Source organism: Talpa europaea (assembly GCF_964194135.1).
Source record: "Talpa europaea genome assembly, chromosome: 5".
NCBI lineage: Eukaryota > Metazoa > Chordata > Mammalia > Eulipotyphla > Talpidae > Talpa > Talpa europaea.
Window position 1 is genome coordinate 72,511,288 of NC_140071.1, and position 19,775 is coordinate 72,531,062.

A 19,775-nucleotide genomic window follows, 5' to 3' on the forward strand; every position below is an offset into this window, starting at 1 on the left:
AATCAACTTACTGAAAAGGAGCTACAGAAGACCAGTAAAATACACAAATTACTGATAACAACTCAAAACAAATTCTTCTCTCCTTGGTCTCCATTTACCTCTGTTAACACCTTGTTATTTATTTATTTATTTATTTACTCTTGTTTGTTCAACACATTGAACACTGGCATGCTGGCCCCTACTCTTATATACATGTAAGCAAGAGCAGGGAAAATATACATCAAGTTGTTAATAGAGCTTACTTCTGAGAAGTAGGGATTGGTGTGGCAGAGGTTACTTAACATATTAATATTGCCATAAAATTTTTTAATTATATGGATGATACAGTTTACCTCCTTCCTGGCTGATGGACATTTGGATTGTAATTTTTCAAAAGAACTCTGATGAACATACTTGCTCATGTCTTATGAACATGTGCAAGGGTGTCATTTGAGAGGCTGCAATCTTTCTCTTTAAGGGCCAGATAGAAAGTATTTTAGACTCTGTTACAAATACTCGTCTGTACCTTTTCAGTAAGAAAGCAGCCATAGGTGATAGTGTGCAAGTAAATGGGCATGACTATGTCTCAACAAAACTCAATTCCCAAAAACAGATGGCTAGTAAGCCCTAGTTTGCCAAGCTCTACTTTTGGGTATGTATCTAAAAGCATAATTGCTGACCGTAGGTATGAGTGTTTTGAAATAGAGTTTACCAAATAGCTTTCAAAGTACTGATTTACATTTCTACTAGTAGTACATGAGAATTCCTGTTTCTATTTAACAGTCAGTGGGCAATAAAACATCTTGTCATTTAGTTTATACATTTCCTTGAGTACTACTGAAATTGAATATCTTTTTCCATACTTATCAGACTTTTAGATTTTCTTTCTTTTGACCATTTTTATTATGTTAAAATGTCTTATTTGTGTGTGTTTGAGAGTTGTTTTTTTTTTTTTAAGATTATTTATGCATACAAGAGCAGGGGTACAGGCCAGAGGTGTGAGGGGTAAGAGGATTCACCCCAGACAGAGCAGGGAACAAAACCGGTAGATCAGCAGAAGTACACTGCTGAGGGGAGAGCAGGCGAGTCAGGAGAGGTCTTCTGCGCCATGTGGATTGCTCCCTGGCCAGCTGGGGATCGAACTTGTGCAGCAGAGACTGCGGACATCTTCATAGGCTGCGTCTTAACCCCTCGCGCCACCAGGGAGGCCCTGTCTGAGAGATCTTTTAATAGCCTCCTGATACCAATCTGTTGAGATAATGTAAATATCACAAACCCTCCTATTATTTATAATATTTATAATGTTTTATTTTTACAACTAGGTCTTTGATTCATCTGGAATTTGCTATCATGTATGTTTTGAAAGAAGGGTTCTAATCATATAGATATATACACATAATATGATTTTTGTATCTAATTTTAAATATATATGCATGTTGTTAACTAAATTTATATAAGTTGTTAACTAAATTTCCCATTGTCATTTATTAAATACACCATTGTTTCCCTATTGATTAGCAGTGCCATCTCTGCCATAAGCTATTATATTTGCTGGATATGTCTGGACTCTGTTTCATTAGTTTATTTTAGTTTTTCTGTGCCTGCACTGATACACATTTGTTATGTTTGTCATAGTTTTTAAAATTTTGATACCTGTTAGTTGTGCTCTAGTTTGGTTGTTTCTTTGAAGCCAGAAAATATTTACCATCTGGTTATAGAAGTCATCACTCCTCACTGCAGAATCTTAAAAAACTCCCAAAAATAACAGGCATTTCTCCTTCAGCAATATTTTCATGATGTAAATTGGACATGGTAAGATTTGTTAGAGGTAATATTATTTACCTAAATTTCACTATTTCCAGACTCATGGTAGAGAATCAACATAGATGTACAATTATAAAGAAAAGAAAGATTTTTGTTGGTGAGCACAGCTTCTTTGAGCTTCTCTGTTTATCATAATGTTGAATAATAGCAATAAATACTTTTGCTATGGCAATAAGAAAATCATGAGACTATTATATTTAAGAAAAGTAGATATGATCAAAGGGTAAGTTTTGTATCTAAGTTTCATAACTACTTAAAATTTTGTTTAAGTGCTTTTATTATCTATAGGGATAAAAAATGCTTTTATTTGTGAGGTGCATAATTGAAAAAAGATTGGAAACAACTCCATTTAGCTTCTGACACTTTTTCCTCATTGAAACAATTATTCTTATAACTGTTAATGTTTGACTATTAGGATGTCAGCTATAGAATTATTGCAAAAAATTACTGGCAGTGCTAGTGTTTTTTGTTTTTTTTTTAGATTTTATTTATTTATTTATTTATTTATGCAAGCACTGGGTACAGTCAGAGGTGCGGGAGGGTAAGAGAAATCACCAGAGCCAGAGCGGAGAGTAGAACAGGCAGAGTGAAGAAGTACACTGCTGAGAGGAGCACCGGGCAGCAGGAGAGGTCTGCGCGCCATGTGGGCCGGGATCGAACCGGTGCTGCGGAGGCTGCAGGCAGCTTTGCAGCCCAGCGCTCAACTGCTGCGCCACAGGGGAGGCCCGGCAGTACTAATTTTTAAAACCTGTTTATTTCATCTATCATAAAGTCAACTTAAAATAATTCCGTTTGTAATATTGTTAAATATAAGTGATTTGTTTTTTCCCCTTTGCCCCTAGTGTTCATAAAAATTGAAACAACATTTAGCTTTTTTGAAAACTTTTCCCACATTGTTTTAATTTCACATTGTTTGATATGTAATTACTGCTTGTGTTTCACTTGATGGTCTCAGGTTAGTGGGTAAGCAAAAGTTCCACCATCATTTTGATCCTGTGTTAGGAATAAAAATGCTGGGTTTTTTCATCATAAAACAAAAAGCTAACTCTGAAAAGTACTGCTCACTGACAATAAGAGTAATTTGGGGAAAGGTTAATCCTACTCTTTAAACTGATGTTTATTCAAACATCTTTCCCTTTACAGGCATACCATGCGGTATGTAAATCTATTATGTTAGAATCTGTATTAACATGGAAGATTAAATTCAGTTGTAATTTTCTCTTTGTTAAGAAATTTTTGAGAATAATTTTATTATAAACAAATTTGGGCTGGTTTCATTAAAGAGAAATTTTGTGTGATTTACTTTTCATCGGTATGTTCTAGCATGCTTCTAATGCTACATCACTGATAGCCAGCGTGCATACTCTATTTTTTCCCACACATTGTACCCTCTTCAACATTACTGCCCCTATAGTGATAGACACCAGTTCTAGCCAACAGTGGTGTAATAGTGTATTTCAGATTTCCTCAAGGCTGGACAGTTGTTGGCAAGGATGACCAGTTTTGTTTTGTCTAACCACATTGGGAGTCCGCTTGTGTCCCACTATGTAATTTCCACTTTTCATAACAAGTTGGAACCTAGAGTTGATCGACTCTAGCTACTATTTCATCTTCTTTGTGGTCACCATTTTTCTTCCTTGTATACCATACAGCTCTCAAACAAGAGCAGCCACCAAGATGGCTGGAGAGAGAGAAAAAACAAGGAGAATAAATTTTAAATTTTTTTAAAGATTTATTTATACAAAAACTGGGTACAGGCCAGATGTGTGGGAGGGTGAGCGGATTCACCAAAGACAGAGTGGGGAACAGAACAGGCAGACTGATGAAATATACTGCTGAGGGGAGCAGCGGGCGAGACAGGAGAGGTCTGCCTTGCAATGTGGTCATCTCCGCAGCCAGCAGGGATCAAACTGGCACTGCAGAGGCTGCAGACAGCTTCACAATGCTGCGCTCAACCACCTGCGCCACCAGGGAGGCCAAGGAGAATAAATTTTTTTTATTATTTTTTTAAAGATTTATTTGTTTGTTTGTTTGTTTGTTTATACAAGAACCGGGGTACAGGCCAAATTCGCAGGAGGATGAGAGGATTCACCAGAGAGAGCAGGGAACAGAACAGGCAGACTGACGAAATACACTGCTGAGAATGCATTTTAAAATGCCAATTTTCACACTGCATGCATTATACAACTCGATATATGACTTGTATTTGTAAATTTTTCCTGAACAGGTACAGAGATCTGTTATATAAAAGTAGATGTCTTAAAATACTGAACTTGAATGAACTCTAGGGTGTCATTCGTTTGTGAACAGATGACATAACTTCTTATGTAAGGATGGTTTGGTATAACCCTAAGTTGTTAAATGGTAGCCATCACTGATTGTTAACACTGTCATATAATTGTTAATACTGTTAATAAAAATATGTCTAATTTAGTCATTTCTTTTATTTAGCGAAGAGTAACCAGAATTCAACAAATAGAGAAGGATATACTTCGTATACGACAGCTTTTACAGTCCCAAGCGACAGAAACAGAGGTTAGTAAATTGTCTTTTCTTTGCAAGAATAAATGTAGTTAATCTAAGAAAAGAAAATATGCATAGGTAACGAGACATTATTGAAATAAAGATTTCTGCTAGAGAATTTGGACACAATTATAAAAAACCTTGATTACTTTGGTTTCTTCACATCTTTTAGGCAGTTAAAATTTTAGAGCCATAAGTAAATGTACTCACTTCAGGTATTAATTTACCTATAATCTGGTAACTTGACTATTGTTAACCATGTATTTACTGTTACCATATATAATCCATAGTAAAAGTGATCATATACGTTTATTTATGCTTATTCCACAAACCTCATTAAAATGACAGTAAAGGGATAAGATGAAAAACAAGACACAAAGACTAGGAAGGGTGACAATGAAATTTGAAAACTGGAAAGCAGGAAAACAAATGCCTGTTCTAGCATAATGTAGAGAATTGCTTGCTAAGTGAGCAGTAGGAGGTCATGAAGCAACCCATTTCACAGTCATGTTTTCAAAGTTTTCAGAATTGGTTATACCAGATATCCCCAGTGTGAGGATAAAAAATAGAGCTAAAAGCAAGAGATGATTGTAAATTTCTTTTAAAAAAACATATGAAGTCTCTTCTTCAACTCTGCACAGCTGAGAGACTGGAAAGGCTAAAACAAAGGATCTTGGATAGGGATAACCTACTTGTTTGGGGGGCAGGGGACCATAACTAAGTAAAAATTTACTTAAGAGTGCTGAAACCCCCAGTAACATCCAGACTTTATAGTATTCACAAGTTTCTGGCAACAGCTTCTCTAAAAATGTTATTGAACAATCCCCGAAAGGGTGGAAATTTCAAGTTACTGACATTGGAGGGTTCCCCAATAAAACAGCCTCAGTGGACCACCCTGCCAGATAGCTGTAATTAAAAAGCTCCATCCCTCGGTTATAGAGCTTCATTTAATTTTTTCATAAATTTTTAAATATGTAATCAAAGTGTCAGTATTGCCCCACTGCCTCTTAACATTGTATGGGAGAATTCAATTTTATCTCTTCCAGCTTCTAAGTGCATTGTAATTGAGAGGATAATTCTTACAACATTAAATGAAAAGAGCAGATCTTAAAACTTTATGCTTATGTGATAAGAATTCTTATAAATATAACCAATCACATACTAATAAAAACTCTTATTTATTGGTGGCAAAAAAAATGTGTGGATACATACATACATGTATGTATCTGGTAAAGACCACCAGACATTTTAAGAAAAATTCTAATATTTAATGGAAATAGATGCTGTGCAGGAAGAAGAAAGCTTTTTTTTTTTAATTTTTTTAAAATATTGACCTTTTTTTAAAATTTATTTATTTTTATACAAGAGCTGGGGTACAGAGGCGCGAGAGGATGAGAGGATTCACCAGAGACAGAGTGGGGAGCAGAACAGGCAGACGATGGAAATACACTGCCGAGGGGTGCAGCGGTCAAGACAGGAGAGGTCTGCTGCGCCATGTGGGAATCTCCCTGGCTGGCCGGGAATTGAACCCACGCTACAGAGGCTGTGGACAACCCCACAGTGCTGCGCTCAACCCGCTACGCCCCGGGGAGGCCCCAGGAAGAGGAAAACTTTAAAAAATGAAACTAACAATATTTTCAGATATGAAAAGATAGTGAATCCATAAGGCAAGAAAAGAATGGTATTCAGAAGGAATATTCAAAAATTTTTTAAAAGTTCTTAGGAATTTAAATTGTAATAACAGAAATGAAAACCTGGAAACATCAGGAGATAAATTTCTTAGTAGAACACAAAAGACAATGAGATAGAAAATAGAAAAGAAAAAAAATCAGAGAATCATTCTAGGAGGGTTCAGTATCCAAATAAAAAGAAATCCAGAAAGAAAATGGATAAACTAGAGGAAGAAAGTCATAGAAATTAAATTCTGCAGAACTGAGGCATGCCAGTTTTCCAAATAAAATGGTCTCTTAATTATCCAACACCACAGATGAAAATGATCCCACACTAAGCTCATTTAATGAAATATAATGAAATTTCAGATTACTGGGGATAAAAAGAAATTCCTTCTAGAGAAGGCAAAGAAAACAAGTTTCACCTAAAGAAATAAGAATATAAATGCTCTAAATTTATAAACAGCAACACTGGAAGTTCAGAAGTAGGGTAACAATTTCTGAAAATTACTTCCAGCTGTATCCAATCATCAATTCTCTGCCACCACTGGGTGTCCTACAGTTGAGTTAAATTTGACACTAACTACCCAGAGTTAACATAGACCCCACATTTAAGTGCAAAGTCATTCACAAGACTACCTACCCTGACTTTAGGTATTTCAGTTGTCCCCAGGCCACCTGTACTCTGCCCAGCTTGCTCTAAATTCCACCCCAGGTTGGTATAGTGCAGTACAATAACTAGTGTTAGCATATATTAAGAGCTAGTCCTTTATGAGACTGCCCCCTATTAAGATGCCAGCCACAGAATTGAGGTGTTCCCAAGTCACCTATATTTCTGCCCAGTTTGCAACAAATTTGTGGCTTCCCATAATCTCTTCAAATTTAATAATTCATTAGAATAGTTCAGAAGAGAAGTTACTATACTTAAAATTATGGTGTTACTCTAATGATTAGAGATCAGGAACAGCCAAATGAAGAAGCATGTAGAGCAAAATCTGGGGAAGGTGAGGGATGTAGGATGGCAGAACTTCTGTGCTTCTCCTGCTTGAATATGGATATGCCACTCACCCAGCATGTCGTTTGTTCACCACCTTAGCTTTGGAGTTTGTTTTCATTGGGGTTTCAGTATGTAGGCAAGATTGTTTAAATAAATGACTGTGATTTAACTCAATTTCCAGCCTCTGACATCTCTCCAAGGATGTCAGTCTGGCCCAGAGTTTCCAATTTTCTATTCACATGGTTGGTTTTTCTGGTGATCAGCACCCAACTAGAAGCTGTCTAGAAAATCCTCCCTGAGTCACGTCATTTGTATGACAAAACTCGGAAAATTTCAAGTGTTTTTGAAACACTGTGCCAGTAACAAAGCAACAAAGGCCAGATATGATTTTTATTGTACCACACCAGCCTATAAATTTACCTTTAGTCAAAGCTCAAAAAATATTTTACCTCTAGTGAGATTGCTCATAAATTTTTTTAGAGTAGAATTTTCTACTATAAAAACCCATTTTCAGGTAGGCAAAGTTTCAGAATTTTTCTCATGTTATTACATACTTAAATAAAATGAATTGTTAAGCAAGAAAAATGAAGATTTGGCATCCAAAACTTTGGGGATACAATATAAAGAGATCAAAGATTCCCTAGAATGAAGTTAGAGAAACTAAAACAAATGATAGAAAAAAGTAACCAGTCCATATTGGTTGAGAATATTGCAAAAGAAATGAGTCTAAGAAAATGAAATCAGTAGACTGCTTAATGTTTTTGAGTTTATTGAAACAAAAAGAAATTTATACAATAGAAAAAATGAGGATGTCATCAATGCACAGAAAATCAAAACAAAAAAGATACCCTTTAACTCCGTAATGAAGTTGTAAAAGGAAACAATCATAGTATACCACTTATCAGCTATAATTAGAATTTAATAATCAAGATAATGTAAGTAGTAAAAATTTTATCGATAAAGCAGTGTTAGAACAATAGAAGAACAGGATGCATGTGGTGTTAAGGCTGGGATAGTGGTAAAGAGAACCCAGTCTTCAAAATGAGAAACCAATAAATGGTGGATAAAACTAAAAAATGCAGACTACCATTAAAAAGCAGTTTATTTAGAGATAGGAAAGTAATATCCTCAAAGAAAAAAATATACTGGGATAGGGCAAAAATATGCTGGGATAGGGCAAATATGTACAAACTAAATTTATTGTACAAACTAAATTTATAACTAGTGTAAATTTTCTCCTATGCATTGAGATATAGACTCACATCCCAGATCATGTAAGGACATAGAGAATGAAACATCAGCACAGTAGTGTTTTGTAGCCATAATTGCTGAAAACATAATGAACTATTTAAAGTGCTTATGATACCTAAAAATGTTTATTCAACTTCATTCCCATTTTTAAAAACCAGCATGTGCATGAAAAATAATTTGAAAAGGCAAAAAAAAAGTATTAATATCCCCCTTTTTTTATTCTAGTTGGGTTTTTTGTAGTTTTTATAGTATGTATGTATGGCTTTTATATTGAGGAGAGAAAACTTCTATGTAAATAACAAATAAGGCATGTTCTATCATTGCCAGCACATATTTTCTATCCATGTATCCATTCTAAGGATATTTGAATAATGAACAATTAATTCTGTTTTAAACTAAAAACAGTGTAGATGCATCTATATACAGGGAAGACAATAGTTTTTAATGTGAAATTAATTTTTTTTTAAAGCTTGCAGCCTGGAAATCTGTTAGCACATTTACTCTTTCTAAGAATATTTTTATCCCACCTCACTTTTTTAGTATCTTGGCTTCAGTACATCTGATTTTGAAATACAGAAACACGTAATTTGCTAAGTAGACAATGTAAGTACAATGTAATCCTCAGATTCCTAAAAGCAGTTTAACCTGGCTATCTTATGCCAAAATAAACCAAATATTTATAATGTAAGGAATAAATGGCCATTTTGTAATTTGTTGAGGACCAAATAAAGGCACTATTTCTTTGCTTCATTTTCTTTTTTTTTTTTTAAGATTTATTTATTTTATGATTACAAGAACTGGGGTACAGCCAGAGGTGTGGGAGGTGAGAGGATCTACCAGAAACAAGAGTGGGGAACAGAACAGGCAAATAGACCGAAGTACACTGCTGAGGGGAACAGTGGGCGAGTCAGGAGAGGTCTGCTGCGCCGTATTGGTTGCATCCTGGCCAGCTGGGGATCGAACTCAAGCTGCAGAGGCTGTGGACAGCCTCACAACACTGGGCTTAACCCGCTACACCACCAGGGAAGCCCTCATTTTCATTTTCATTGACATTGTTAAATGCAACATCCTTGTTTATATGACCCTGATGACTTCATTGTAAGTTTATCTGTCTATTTTCCTCCTTGATCAAATTCACTATTTTTTATTTTTCAAGTTATTTTTAATTTTAATTAATTTTGATTTTTTTAAAGATTTATTTATTTATGCCTATAAGAACTGGGGTACAAGCCAGAGGTGTGGTGGGTAAGAGGATTCACCAGAGACAGTGTGGGCAGCAGAACAGGTGGATTGACTGAAATACACTGCTGAGGGGAGCAGCGGGAGAGTCAGGAGAGAGGTCTGCTGTGCCATGTGGGTATCTCCCTAACCGGGGATCAAACTCATGCTGCAGTGGCTGCTGATAGCTTCATAGGTTGCATCTTAACCCCTTGCGCCACCAGGGAGGCCCCTGAATTATTTTTTAAAAGAAAACTTTTTTTAGTGAGAAGCACTGCATTTGCACTTTCTCTTTTGATACTTTCTTTGAGTTTTTTTTTTTTTCTGTTTTCCAAACTGCTTTGTAGTTTCTTTCTTTATCTCCCATCTTGCTTCTGTTCTGATTATTGCTATTTGGCAGCATCTAACATATTTTAAATCAGTATTCACATTTTATTTATTTATTTTAAGATTTATTTATTTATTATTTATACAAGCACTGGGTACAGTCAGAAGCACGGGAGGGTGAGAGAATTCACCAGAGCCAGAGCGGGGAGCAGAGCAGGCAGATGTACCAAAGTACACTGCTGAGGGGAGCAGCAGGCGGCAGGAAAGGTCTGCGCGCCATGCGGGACCCTCCTCCGGTGGCCGGGGAGCAGCCGGGGATGGAACTGGCGCTGCAAATACTGCGGGCAGCTTCGCAACCCATTGCTCAACCGCTGCGCCACTGGGGAGGCCCAGTATTCACATTTTAATTTTTCTAGTTGATGAATCTCTTACTTGTATAAAATAGTCTTCCTCATTCTACTTAATACTTATCACCTTGATTTTTTTGGTGTTTTCTACTAATATTATTATACTGACTTTATATTTTCCCTGCCTTTATTTATAAATTTTGCTAACTTCCTGGCCTCTAAAGAGTCTAAAAAAAATTGTCACTAGTTAATAGCCATCTTCATATTCCAGTACTACTATAAGTTTCTTGCAGGTTGGCGGCTAGTTTGTATTTTCAGTATTTGTTCAAAATTTTTATTGATATCATTGGATTTGGCACCAGCTGTATGCCATTTGTGACCCAGTATCCTCTTGCTTCCTTTTGATGTGAAAATGTTTATATCAGTTGTATCCTAAAATGATTATATTTAGATAAATAGTGAACATAAACTAAAAGAAAGTATCATGCCACATTTAAGAAAGAGCCAAGCTCTTTTTATTTTGAAGTTTCTTTATTTGGTTAGTTTCTTTATTCCATATTATTCTAACATAAACCAGGGGGAGAAACCTGGGATTAGACATGCATAGATTAATTCATCGGCACCCTTGACAAAAAAAGAAATACTTTTTCCAAGCAATACTTTTTTCTCCACCATGAAGCATATTGCTTATAGTACAGTCTTTGTCCCACCTGCTAAGAATCTTGGTTCAAGGTCTAGGTACTGAACTTAATTCAAATGATGTAATTATTATAAAAGTTACAGTTCATGAGGCAATCAGTGCTACCACATTCTTGTATATTCTTTCAAAGATACATTATTTATTGACAAGTAAATACCTTTGAGGGGATCACAGGGAAGGGAACTATCAGGGGAATTTTAGCATTCTTTTGCAATCCCCAGAAATAACCAGTGAGAATGTTTACTTTTATTCTTACTTATTACTATTACAACTTATTAATAAGGAAATAGTCCAGTTGTAAACATTTTACCAGAAAAGATTAAAAGAGGATGGCTTTTTAGCCAACAGGCACATAAAAGTATGCTCTATCACTAGTCATTAGGGAAATACAAATCAAACCACAATAAAATACTGCTTCATTCCTATTAGGATGTCACTGTGATCCAATATCTTGCTTGCTTTTATGTGAAAATGTATAAACGTGATAAGCATCGGTGAGGATATAAGTTAACAAAAGCCCACGTACATTGCTATGGCAATATAAAGTGGAAAACCATTTCTGGGTATCCAAGAGAAATGAAAATAGATGACTATACATAGACTTCAACATGAATGTTTATGTTGGTATTATTCATAATAGCCTAAAGTAGAAATGATGCAAATGTATAGTAAGTAACAAATAAACAAAATGTAATGATGAAGAAATTGCTGATACATAAATATTACATGGATGAACCTCAAAAACATGCTAAGTAAAGGGAGCTAGACATAATGTCACATTACTCCATTTATAAGAAATGTTTGGAGGGCTTCCCTGGTGGCGCAGAGGTTGAGCACTGGGTTGTGAAGCTGCCTGCAGCCTCTGCGGCGCCGGTTCCATCCCTGGCTGCTCCCCGGCCACCGGAGGAGGGTCCCCCATGGCGCGCAGGCCTCTCCTGCCGCCCGCTGCTCCCCTCAGCAGTGTGCTTCGGTCCTTCTGCCTGCTCTGCTCCCCGCTCTGGCTCTGGTGAATTCTCTCACCCTCCCGCACTTCTGACTGTACCCAGTGCTTGTATAAATAAAATAAATAAATCTTAAAAAAAAAAAAAGTTTGGAAAAAGCAAATTTATAAAAACAAAAGGTTAGTAGTTGCCTGTCACTGTGAGTAATAATGATGATTAACTGCAGATGGACACAAGGGGATCCTATTAGAATAATGAAAATATTCTAAATCGTATTAAGGTGATCCTCAGTAAATTTACCTAAAAATATTGAATTATACACTACAATGAGTTAATTAACTCTATGGTATGTGAATACCTCAGGAAAATTGTTTTTAAAGAAAGATTTTCAGTCCGAAGGGTAGGAAATTTTGGGGAAGCTGTCCAACAACTATAGAAATGAGGATGCTCGTTAGGATTATTCTTTCATAAGAATCAGCAACAGGGCCTCCCCAGTGGCACAGCGGGTTGGAGCGCAGCGCTGTGAAGCTGTCCACAGCCTCTGCAGTGCAGGTTCGATCCCGGCCTGCCAGCAAGAATCCCATATGGCGCAGCAGACCTCTCCTGTCGCACCTGCCGCTCCCCTCAGCAGTGTATTTCGGTCCTTCTGCCTGTTCTGCTCCCCTCTGTCTCTGGTGAATCCTTTCACCATCCTGTGCCTCTGGCCTGTACCCCAGCTGTTGTATAAAAATAAATAAATCTTTAAAAAAAAAAAAAAAAACAAAAGAATCAGCAACAGCCTCTTTGCCTTCAGTGTTATAGGTAGTTGTGGTGCTCAAAGAACCATCTTTGAAAGCTGACCGTAGATCTGAGGCATCCAGAGGGGAAAGGTGTGAATGGGACGGGAGGAGAAAACACATTGGACTATGGTGGAATACTATGGTGCTTTGGTGGTTGGAGAGCTACGTTAACAACTTGAGGGGTGAAATCCTATACTGTCAAAATACTAACAAGTTTATAAAACAATTGTACCTCATTAAAAACTAAAATTTAATTTTTTTTTAAATTCAGGCAGTTCTGTAGCCTAGGATCAATAAAAAAATAAAGGGAAGTAAATAAGGAAATAGGAAGGACAGAAGAAAAAGGATGTGTAAAATAATTGATTCTAGTGTCAGACCATTGAGTGGTAATTTCAGTTCTGCCTTTACCACCTACTGGGTGTGTGACTGAAGCCAGATAATTGTCCTCTCTGTGCCTCGGTTTCTTCATCTGTAAAATGGATATAATAATATTACCTACCTCAGAGTTAGTATAAATAAATTAGTTATTTAGTAATTAGTTATTAGTTAGTATAAAATAAATTAGCAGAAGCCGAGTGACTAGAGCAAAATAAACATTAGATTTTTTTAATGCTGTAATCATCACCATCATCATCAAATATGCCTGGCAGTCCTGCTATTTACTGTTATCCCTCCGTCTAATTATTCCACCTCCTCCACAGAGAATAGAATTGCTGTCTTTCCTTTCAACCCCTGTCTTATTAATTAGAGCTAGTGTCTACTCTGATAGTTTCACTGAAATGGAACATTGAGTGACTTCCATATTAATTAAATTGAAATTTTGATCATCATCTTGACATTTTCCACATTTTTTGTTGAACATTTTCTGTTGCTTAAATACTTTCTCTTGTAGTCTATAAAACACTATTTTGGCTTTTTCCCAACCCTTTGACCTTTGTAGGCGCTAAGGCATATTTCTCTTTTCTTTATATTATATTATCTAGGAGACTGATAATATAATATAAAAACATATCTATGGTATGCTTTTCATTTATGCTTAGGACTTTGCTTATCTATATATTATTGGTTCTCAAATTTATATTTCTACTCCTGAGTTCCAGACTCTTAAAATCTATGTGCCTACTCTTCACTTGATTGTCTCAAGAGCATTTTATAGTAAATCCAACATATCTAAAACATAATTAATGATCTCCACCTCAACCTCCTAATGACCCTCCTCCAAATAACACCCATTCTCCTTTGTATTACCTCTTTTTATACCATCATTATTTATTATTTTGCTTCCACTAAAGAAGAAGGGAATAATTTTTGACACCAGGTCTTGGTCTTTTCCTCTGCTCTTGATATCCAGTCTACCATCAAGTCCTTCATATTTATCTCTGTTTCTTTTTTTTTTTTTTTTTTTTTTTTGGTGGGACCCTCACCGGTGGCCGGGGATTGAACTGGCGCTGCAGAGGCTGTGGGCAGCCTCGCAACCCAGCGCTCAACCACTGCACTGCCAGGGGAGGCCCTGTTTCTTTTTTTTAATCTGTCTGCTTCCTTAGGATAAGGTACTATCATCTCACATTCACATTAATACATTAATCGACACACTCTTCTCCTCTCTGTTTCCTACCTACTTAGATCATTAAAATTTTACTTTAAAAGAATCAATTTGCCTTCAACTTTTCCCTTTAATATAACTAGTACTACTTAGGTGGGAACTAGTGTCATCCGAGAATAACAATAAAATTCTGCAGTCAGTGAATTTTTTATCTTTTTGTCCCATGCTATGACACCATGATCCTTTAACATACTTCCTCCCACCCTAGGACCTTTGAATGTGATCTTCTGTTTACCTAAAACCTAGGACTCCTGTGAGAACGTGTTCCTAAACTCCTAGACCATATGACATACCTCTGTTACATATTCTTTGCACTTTCTACCTCTCCTTCATAGTGCTTTGTTAAAATTTTAACTTGTTATTCTCTCCTTATTTGACAATATCCCTGACTAGACTGTCACTTCCAAGGGTACATAGAACAAAGTCTATTTTTGATATCACTGCATCCTCCAGCACCTAGTACAAGCAACTGTCATAGCAGATGCTCAGCAATTGTTTTTATATTAACATATTTGATTACCTTCGTGTTGAGTCTTTATGATTTTAAGGATCTTTGATTCATTGTCTTTTTGATTTTTATGTCAATTTTTGATTGTTTTTTTTTTAATTTTTTTTTTTATAGAGGCATGTTTTATTTATTTATTTGTTTGTTTGTTTGTTTTGCACTGGGTAGAGTCAGAAGCGTGGGAGGGTGAGAGAATTCACCAGAGCCAGAGCCAGGAGCAGAGCAAGCAGAAGGACCAAAGTACACTGCTGAGGGGAGCAGCGGGCGGCAGGAGAGGTCTGCGCGCCATGCAGGACCCTCCTCCGGTGGCCAGGGAGCAGCCGGGGATCGAACCGGTGCTGCAGAGGCCGCGGGCAGCTTCGCAACCCAGCGCTCAACCACTGCGCCACTGGAGAGGCCCAATTTTTTATTGATTTTTATGTCAATTTTTTAAATTTATTGAATGTTATGGTATACTTTTCAGATAGTACCATTTTCTCTTTCTGAATTATTACAGCTCTCTTTTGCTTACATATAGTTTGATGGAAATGTTGCATGTTAGTTCATCTTTCAAGTCGGTTTTAAATGACCTAGGAAAGATTGATGTGTGAAGAAATTCCCATGAAAACAATTTTGTAATATAATCATCCACTATTATTTCAAATTTTTTAAAGTGTAATAATTAATTTAGGGTATAATTTTCCAGCACAAGCACATTTGTAATTGTTTCTATAATTTTTTTTTTTTAACTCTGCAGGGGTTTTTTACAAAGTGACTTCTTTGTACTGGATATGATCTTGATCTGAAGCTTTTACTGGATCTAATCTGTCATTTTCATTTTCATCTCATGTAGCAGATGGTTGTTACAGTAGAAAAGGGCTTTGGTTTAAGTCTAAGAGCTTAGCTGTTGATTTCATTTGACTTATTTACAGAAAAAAAATATATACATATATATACACACACACACGTAGATGTTATATCTCAATATACTTCCACAAAAGTATTTCTAAGTGTAGTTTTTAAAAAAAAACTCTTAATTTTTCAGCTCCATTAAATGCCAAAACCATGTGACATTATAGAAAAGACAGTTATTTGTGCTAGTTGGATTATATTCCTGATAGTGATATGAGCACAGCTGGTGAAGGATGGTGTTTCTGTGAGTCTCAGAAAATCCTTTGTCTTATGCAGCTCTAATGCTCAGGGGACACACTTCACTTTCTTCTGACCAAAATAGTTGACTGCCAATGATGTTGGAGGTTGTGAAGTATGGAGTGCAGTTCCATCCCTTTGTAAGCCTCTTAGTTGATGCATTCAAAACTTTAAAAGGAGAAAGAAAAAAAACCAAGCTGTGAGCTAAGGAAGCATACAACATTTTTGTTTGTAACAATGTTAATTCCATATTAACAGAGGTCATCTCAGAGCAAGCATGAAGCCGGTTCACCTTCTGAGCGGCAGAATGAAGGTCAGGGAGTGGCAGAAATGAACATAGCAACGTCTGGTAGTGGTCAGGTAAGTAAACCATTTTATTGCTTGTTTTGTTTTTTAACTTAACGATTTAAATTCTTTTAAAGGACTGTGAAGTGGAATGGTTCTCAGAATAATCTATAAGTTTCCTTATTCCTGAAAGAATAGCTCTAGAAGAATTCAGTATCAAAATACTATCATTTTATTACATCTAGCAATTATGCCTTCAAAATTCCTAAGTATGTTTTATAGTTCTAAATTGTGTGTTTCTATTTTAGTCAAAAATGATTTGTGTGAATAAGTTTTTTTTTTTTGAAAAATAAATACTAATTTGTATGTATTTTGGTTATATATGTGATGTGACCTAGTTATTATTTTGTGCAGTGAATATATGTGCTCTTTCTGTAATGAATTCTTTGCAATATATATTTTTTGTTCTTAATTAATCATAAGGACTTTGTTAGAGTTCTTATTTTCTGTTGTACTTAAGATTATATCCATTAATCTTATTGAAAAAAGTTACTCTAATATTCAAAAAATTAAAGAGATATATCTTAATCAATGTGTAACTGTTAATCACATTGTTTATATTATAAAAGTTAAATTGATTTTGTTTATAACTTGTTATGCTTTCATAAATTATTTTGTTGGAATGCATCCTAAAATGATAGAATTGGGATGGGAGGTATCTGTCTTTTCCACATTTCTTTTCAGTGAATATTCTTATCTTGTATATGAATGATTTTCAACAGTTTCACTAAATTGATTTTAAGTTAATTTTCCTGCTGTTGATATAAAATACTCCTTTAGTATCTGTAGATTAGTTTTGATGATAATTATTATAAGAGCACATGCCTTTATTCATTAAAATTTAAATCAAAATGTCTCATATTTAAGTATTTAATTTTACAGAGTGAAAACAAAGAGAGACTTCATTTTAGAATTATTAGTAACACTAAAACTCTTAACTTAGAGATGGCAAATTAGGAAAAAAGAAATTATATTAAAATAATACATTGAAGTTTGTCTATTATTTGGGAATTTTATGCGTTCCTACATAGTTGTAGGAACAAGAAAACTTCTTTGCTTAGAATCAGACCTATTAGTGCTTTGGGTCATACTCTAATTATTAAGTACTGTCCAATCAATTGGCTATCCACTTAAAAAAGAGCAATTTAATCAATTATTTCTTAAATAAGAATTAGTCAGACTAAATTTTAAGTAAACTAGATTTAGTGTCAAAATAAAAACCTAAAAGTATAGATAGATTAGAAGAAATATTGGTATTTAGGCTGAATTTTTTTTATGATATGGATAGAAAACTATAAAAGAAGAAATAAATGTATTTCACTTAAACATTTATAACTTCATTATGCCATAAAATCATAACAGTTTGGAAAACAAAACAAAAATCATATTATTTGCAAATGTGTATGATTAGGAAAAAGAAAATTCAAAATTCATAATGATATTTGCAAATCAGCTATTTAAAGATCTTTAAGATGTCAGCAAAGGATAAACAAGGACTAAAAGAAAGAAAAAATCATTTGTAAGCATATGAAAAGATGATCAATTCTATTAGTAAGGATGTATAAATATAAACTACAACCAAAATGAAGTTTATTTGGAGGCCAGTAGTTGGCAAGGATCAATAGCTCTCAGTATTGTAAGTTACCAGGAATTCTCATATACTGCTCTTAATTGTGTGAAACAACAACCTTTCTGAAGACAAGTTTTGTAAAATATATCAAAATCTATAATTTGCTTTCTCTTTGGCTTATCATTACAAATCTAAGAGTTTATGTTAACTGAGGTAATCAGTTAATAATTGTCAGACTTTTTTTTTTAAAGATTTATTTATACAAGAACCGGGGTACAGGCCAGATGTGCGGAAGGGTGAGAGGACCCACCAGAGGTAGAGCGGGGAACAGAACAGGCAGAATGACTGAAATACACTGGTTAGGGGAGCAGCGGTCGAGACGGAGAGGTCTGCGGCACCATATGGGTACCTCCACTGTTTGCCGGGATCAAACCTACACTGCAGAGGCTGCAGACAGCTTCACGGCGCTGCACTCAGCCGCCTGCACCACTAGGGAGGCCTATGTCAGACATTTTTGAAGAGCTTTATAATAATATTATTTTAATAGCAAAAATAGAAATAACATGAATATTAATCAGTAGGTTAAGTTTTAAATTACCAGCCCATCAAGTGGCTAAGTGGCTAAGTAACTAGAGGCAGTAAACCTGATAGTAAATCCCATTCTCCCTAACTAGCTGAAAGGCTTGACCCTAAGTAACAAACTCTGAGGTCTATCTACTGTTTCCTCTATAATAAAATAAGGTCATACTGTGAGAATTAAATGCTGTATGCATTTTAATGCAGTCCCTAGCATCTAGTAGTTAGTCATTAAAGGTAGTAGCTTTTGTTGTTAATGACTATTAATAATTATTTTTAATTAATAAATACTGCATGTGAGATACTATATTAGACTCTGGAAATAAAAAATTGAAGAGCAAAAACAGTTCTGACATCTACATGGTACATACATGGAAATGTTAAAAATGATAAATTACATCTGTTTTTATATAGAAACCTAACTTTTGTTTTAGCCTCAGTCTTGCCTTCGTAATCACTTTTCGGCCTTTTGGCTAAGATCAAGTGCAGTCTTGCCTTCATAGGGTTTTCTTCATATCTTGATCAGTGATCCTTCCAAAACACAGATCTGATCAGATCACTTGTTTAAACCTTTCAGAGACTACCCACTTTTGTACAGTAGAATCTAGATTCTGTTGCCTATTCCAGTAATATCTCTGACTACCTGTCCCCACTATATACCACTCCCTCCTTCAGATTAAGTTCTTGTAGGTCCTTAAGTATGTCCAGACCTTCCCCATGATGTTCCCTTTGCCTGTTCTGCTTTCGTCAGTTAATTTTATGTGTTTTACTCATTCTTTCCCTCAGTTTAATTGACACTTTTTCCAGGGTGTTTTCCTTGTTCCTACCTCCCTAGATTAGAAGTGCTCTCAGTTATTCTCTACTTCTGTTCTCAAAACATGTAATACAATTTATTGTTGGTTTAATTGTCTACTTTCCTTTTTAAAGTCCTTTGAGCTATTGTGTTTGTTTACAGTTATACCCCAAACAACTAGCATAGTACCTGGCATACAATAATTGCTAATAAATGCTTATTAAATATAAACAAATGTTATTAAGTTAACTTACTATAACCTTGCTTTAAAAAAAAGCAAATATTGTATGGCCTATCTTACTACACATATGTATACGCGTATGTGTGCATAGAAAAGTGTCAGGAAAATATTCCTCATTATCTTAATATGTTCAGATATTCTTCAGATGCTACTCTTACATTGGGATTTATATGGTTTTTATCATATAAATTGGTTTTTATATTTACTATATACTATATATATGCTATATACTATACTATTTATATTGTTGATATAAATATAAATACATATATTGTTTCAGTTTTTTGTAATGAGCATGAGATCTATTAAAAATAGTAAATCAGGGGCCAGTATTCAGCCATTCTTCAAATGATGCCTTCTGATAATACTGTGGATTTAGTAGTAAACATGACAAGCTGTTTGGTTTTTTGACAGTATCAGTCATGGACTTACCCACCAAATTGGTGTTCAAGTAGCAC

General features: G+C 35.3%; 1 protein-coding gene across 10 annotated transcripts in view; it reads left to right on the forward strand.

Annotated features, from left to right (window-relative positions):
• Nucleotides 1–19,775, forward strand: part of APC (APC regulator of WNT signaling pathway) — a gene marked incomplete at both ends in the record, with an annotated part of 105,833 nt that overhangs the window by 42,235 nt on the left and 43,823 nt on the right. For 4 of the 10 annotated variants that reach the window (XM_084233099.1, XM_084233091.1, XM_084233095.1 and 1 more), the window contains 2 exons: nucleotides 4,255–4,338; nucleotides 16,051–16,152. In XM_084233099.1, coding sequence (XP_084089225.1) covers nucleotides 4,255–4,338; nucleotides 16,051–16,152 — 186 coding nt within the window. The remainder of the gene's footprint in view (nucleotides 1–4,254; nucleotides 4,339–16,050; nucleotides 16,153–19,775) is intronic. The other 6 variants (XM_084233092.1, XM_084233094.1, XM_084233098.1 and 3 more) reach the window with 2 other exon arrangements.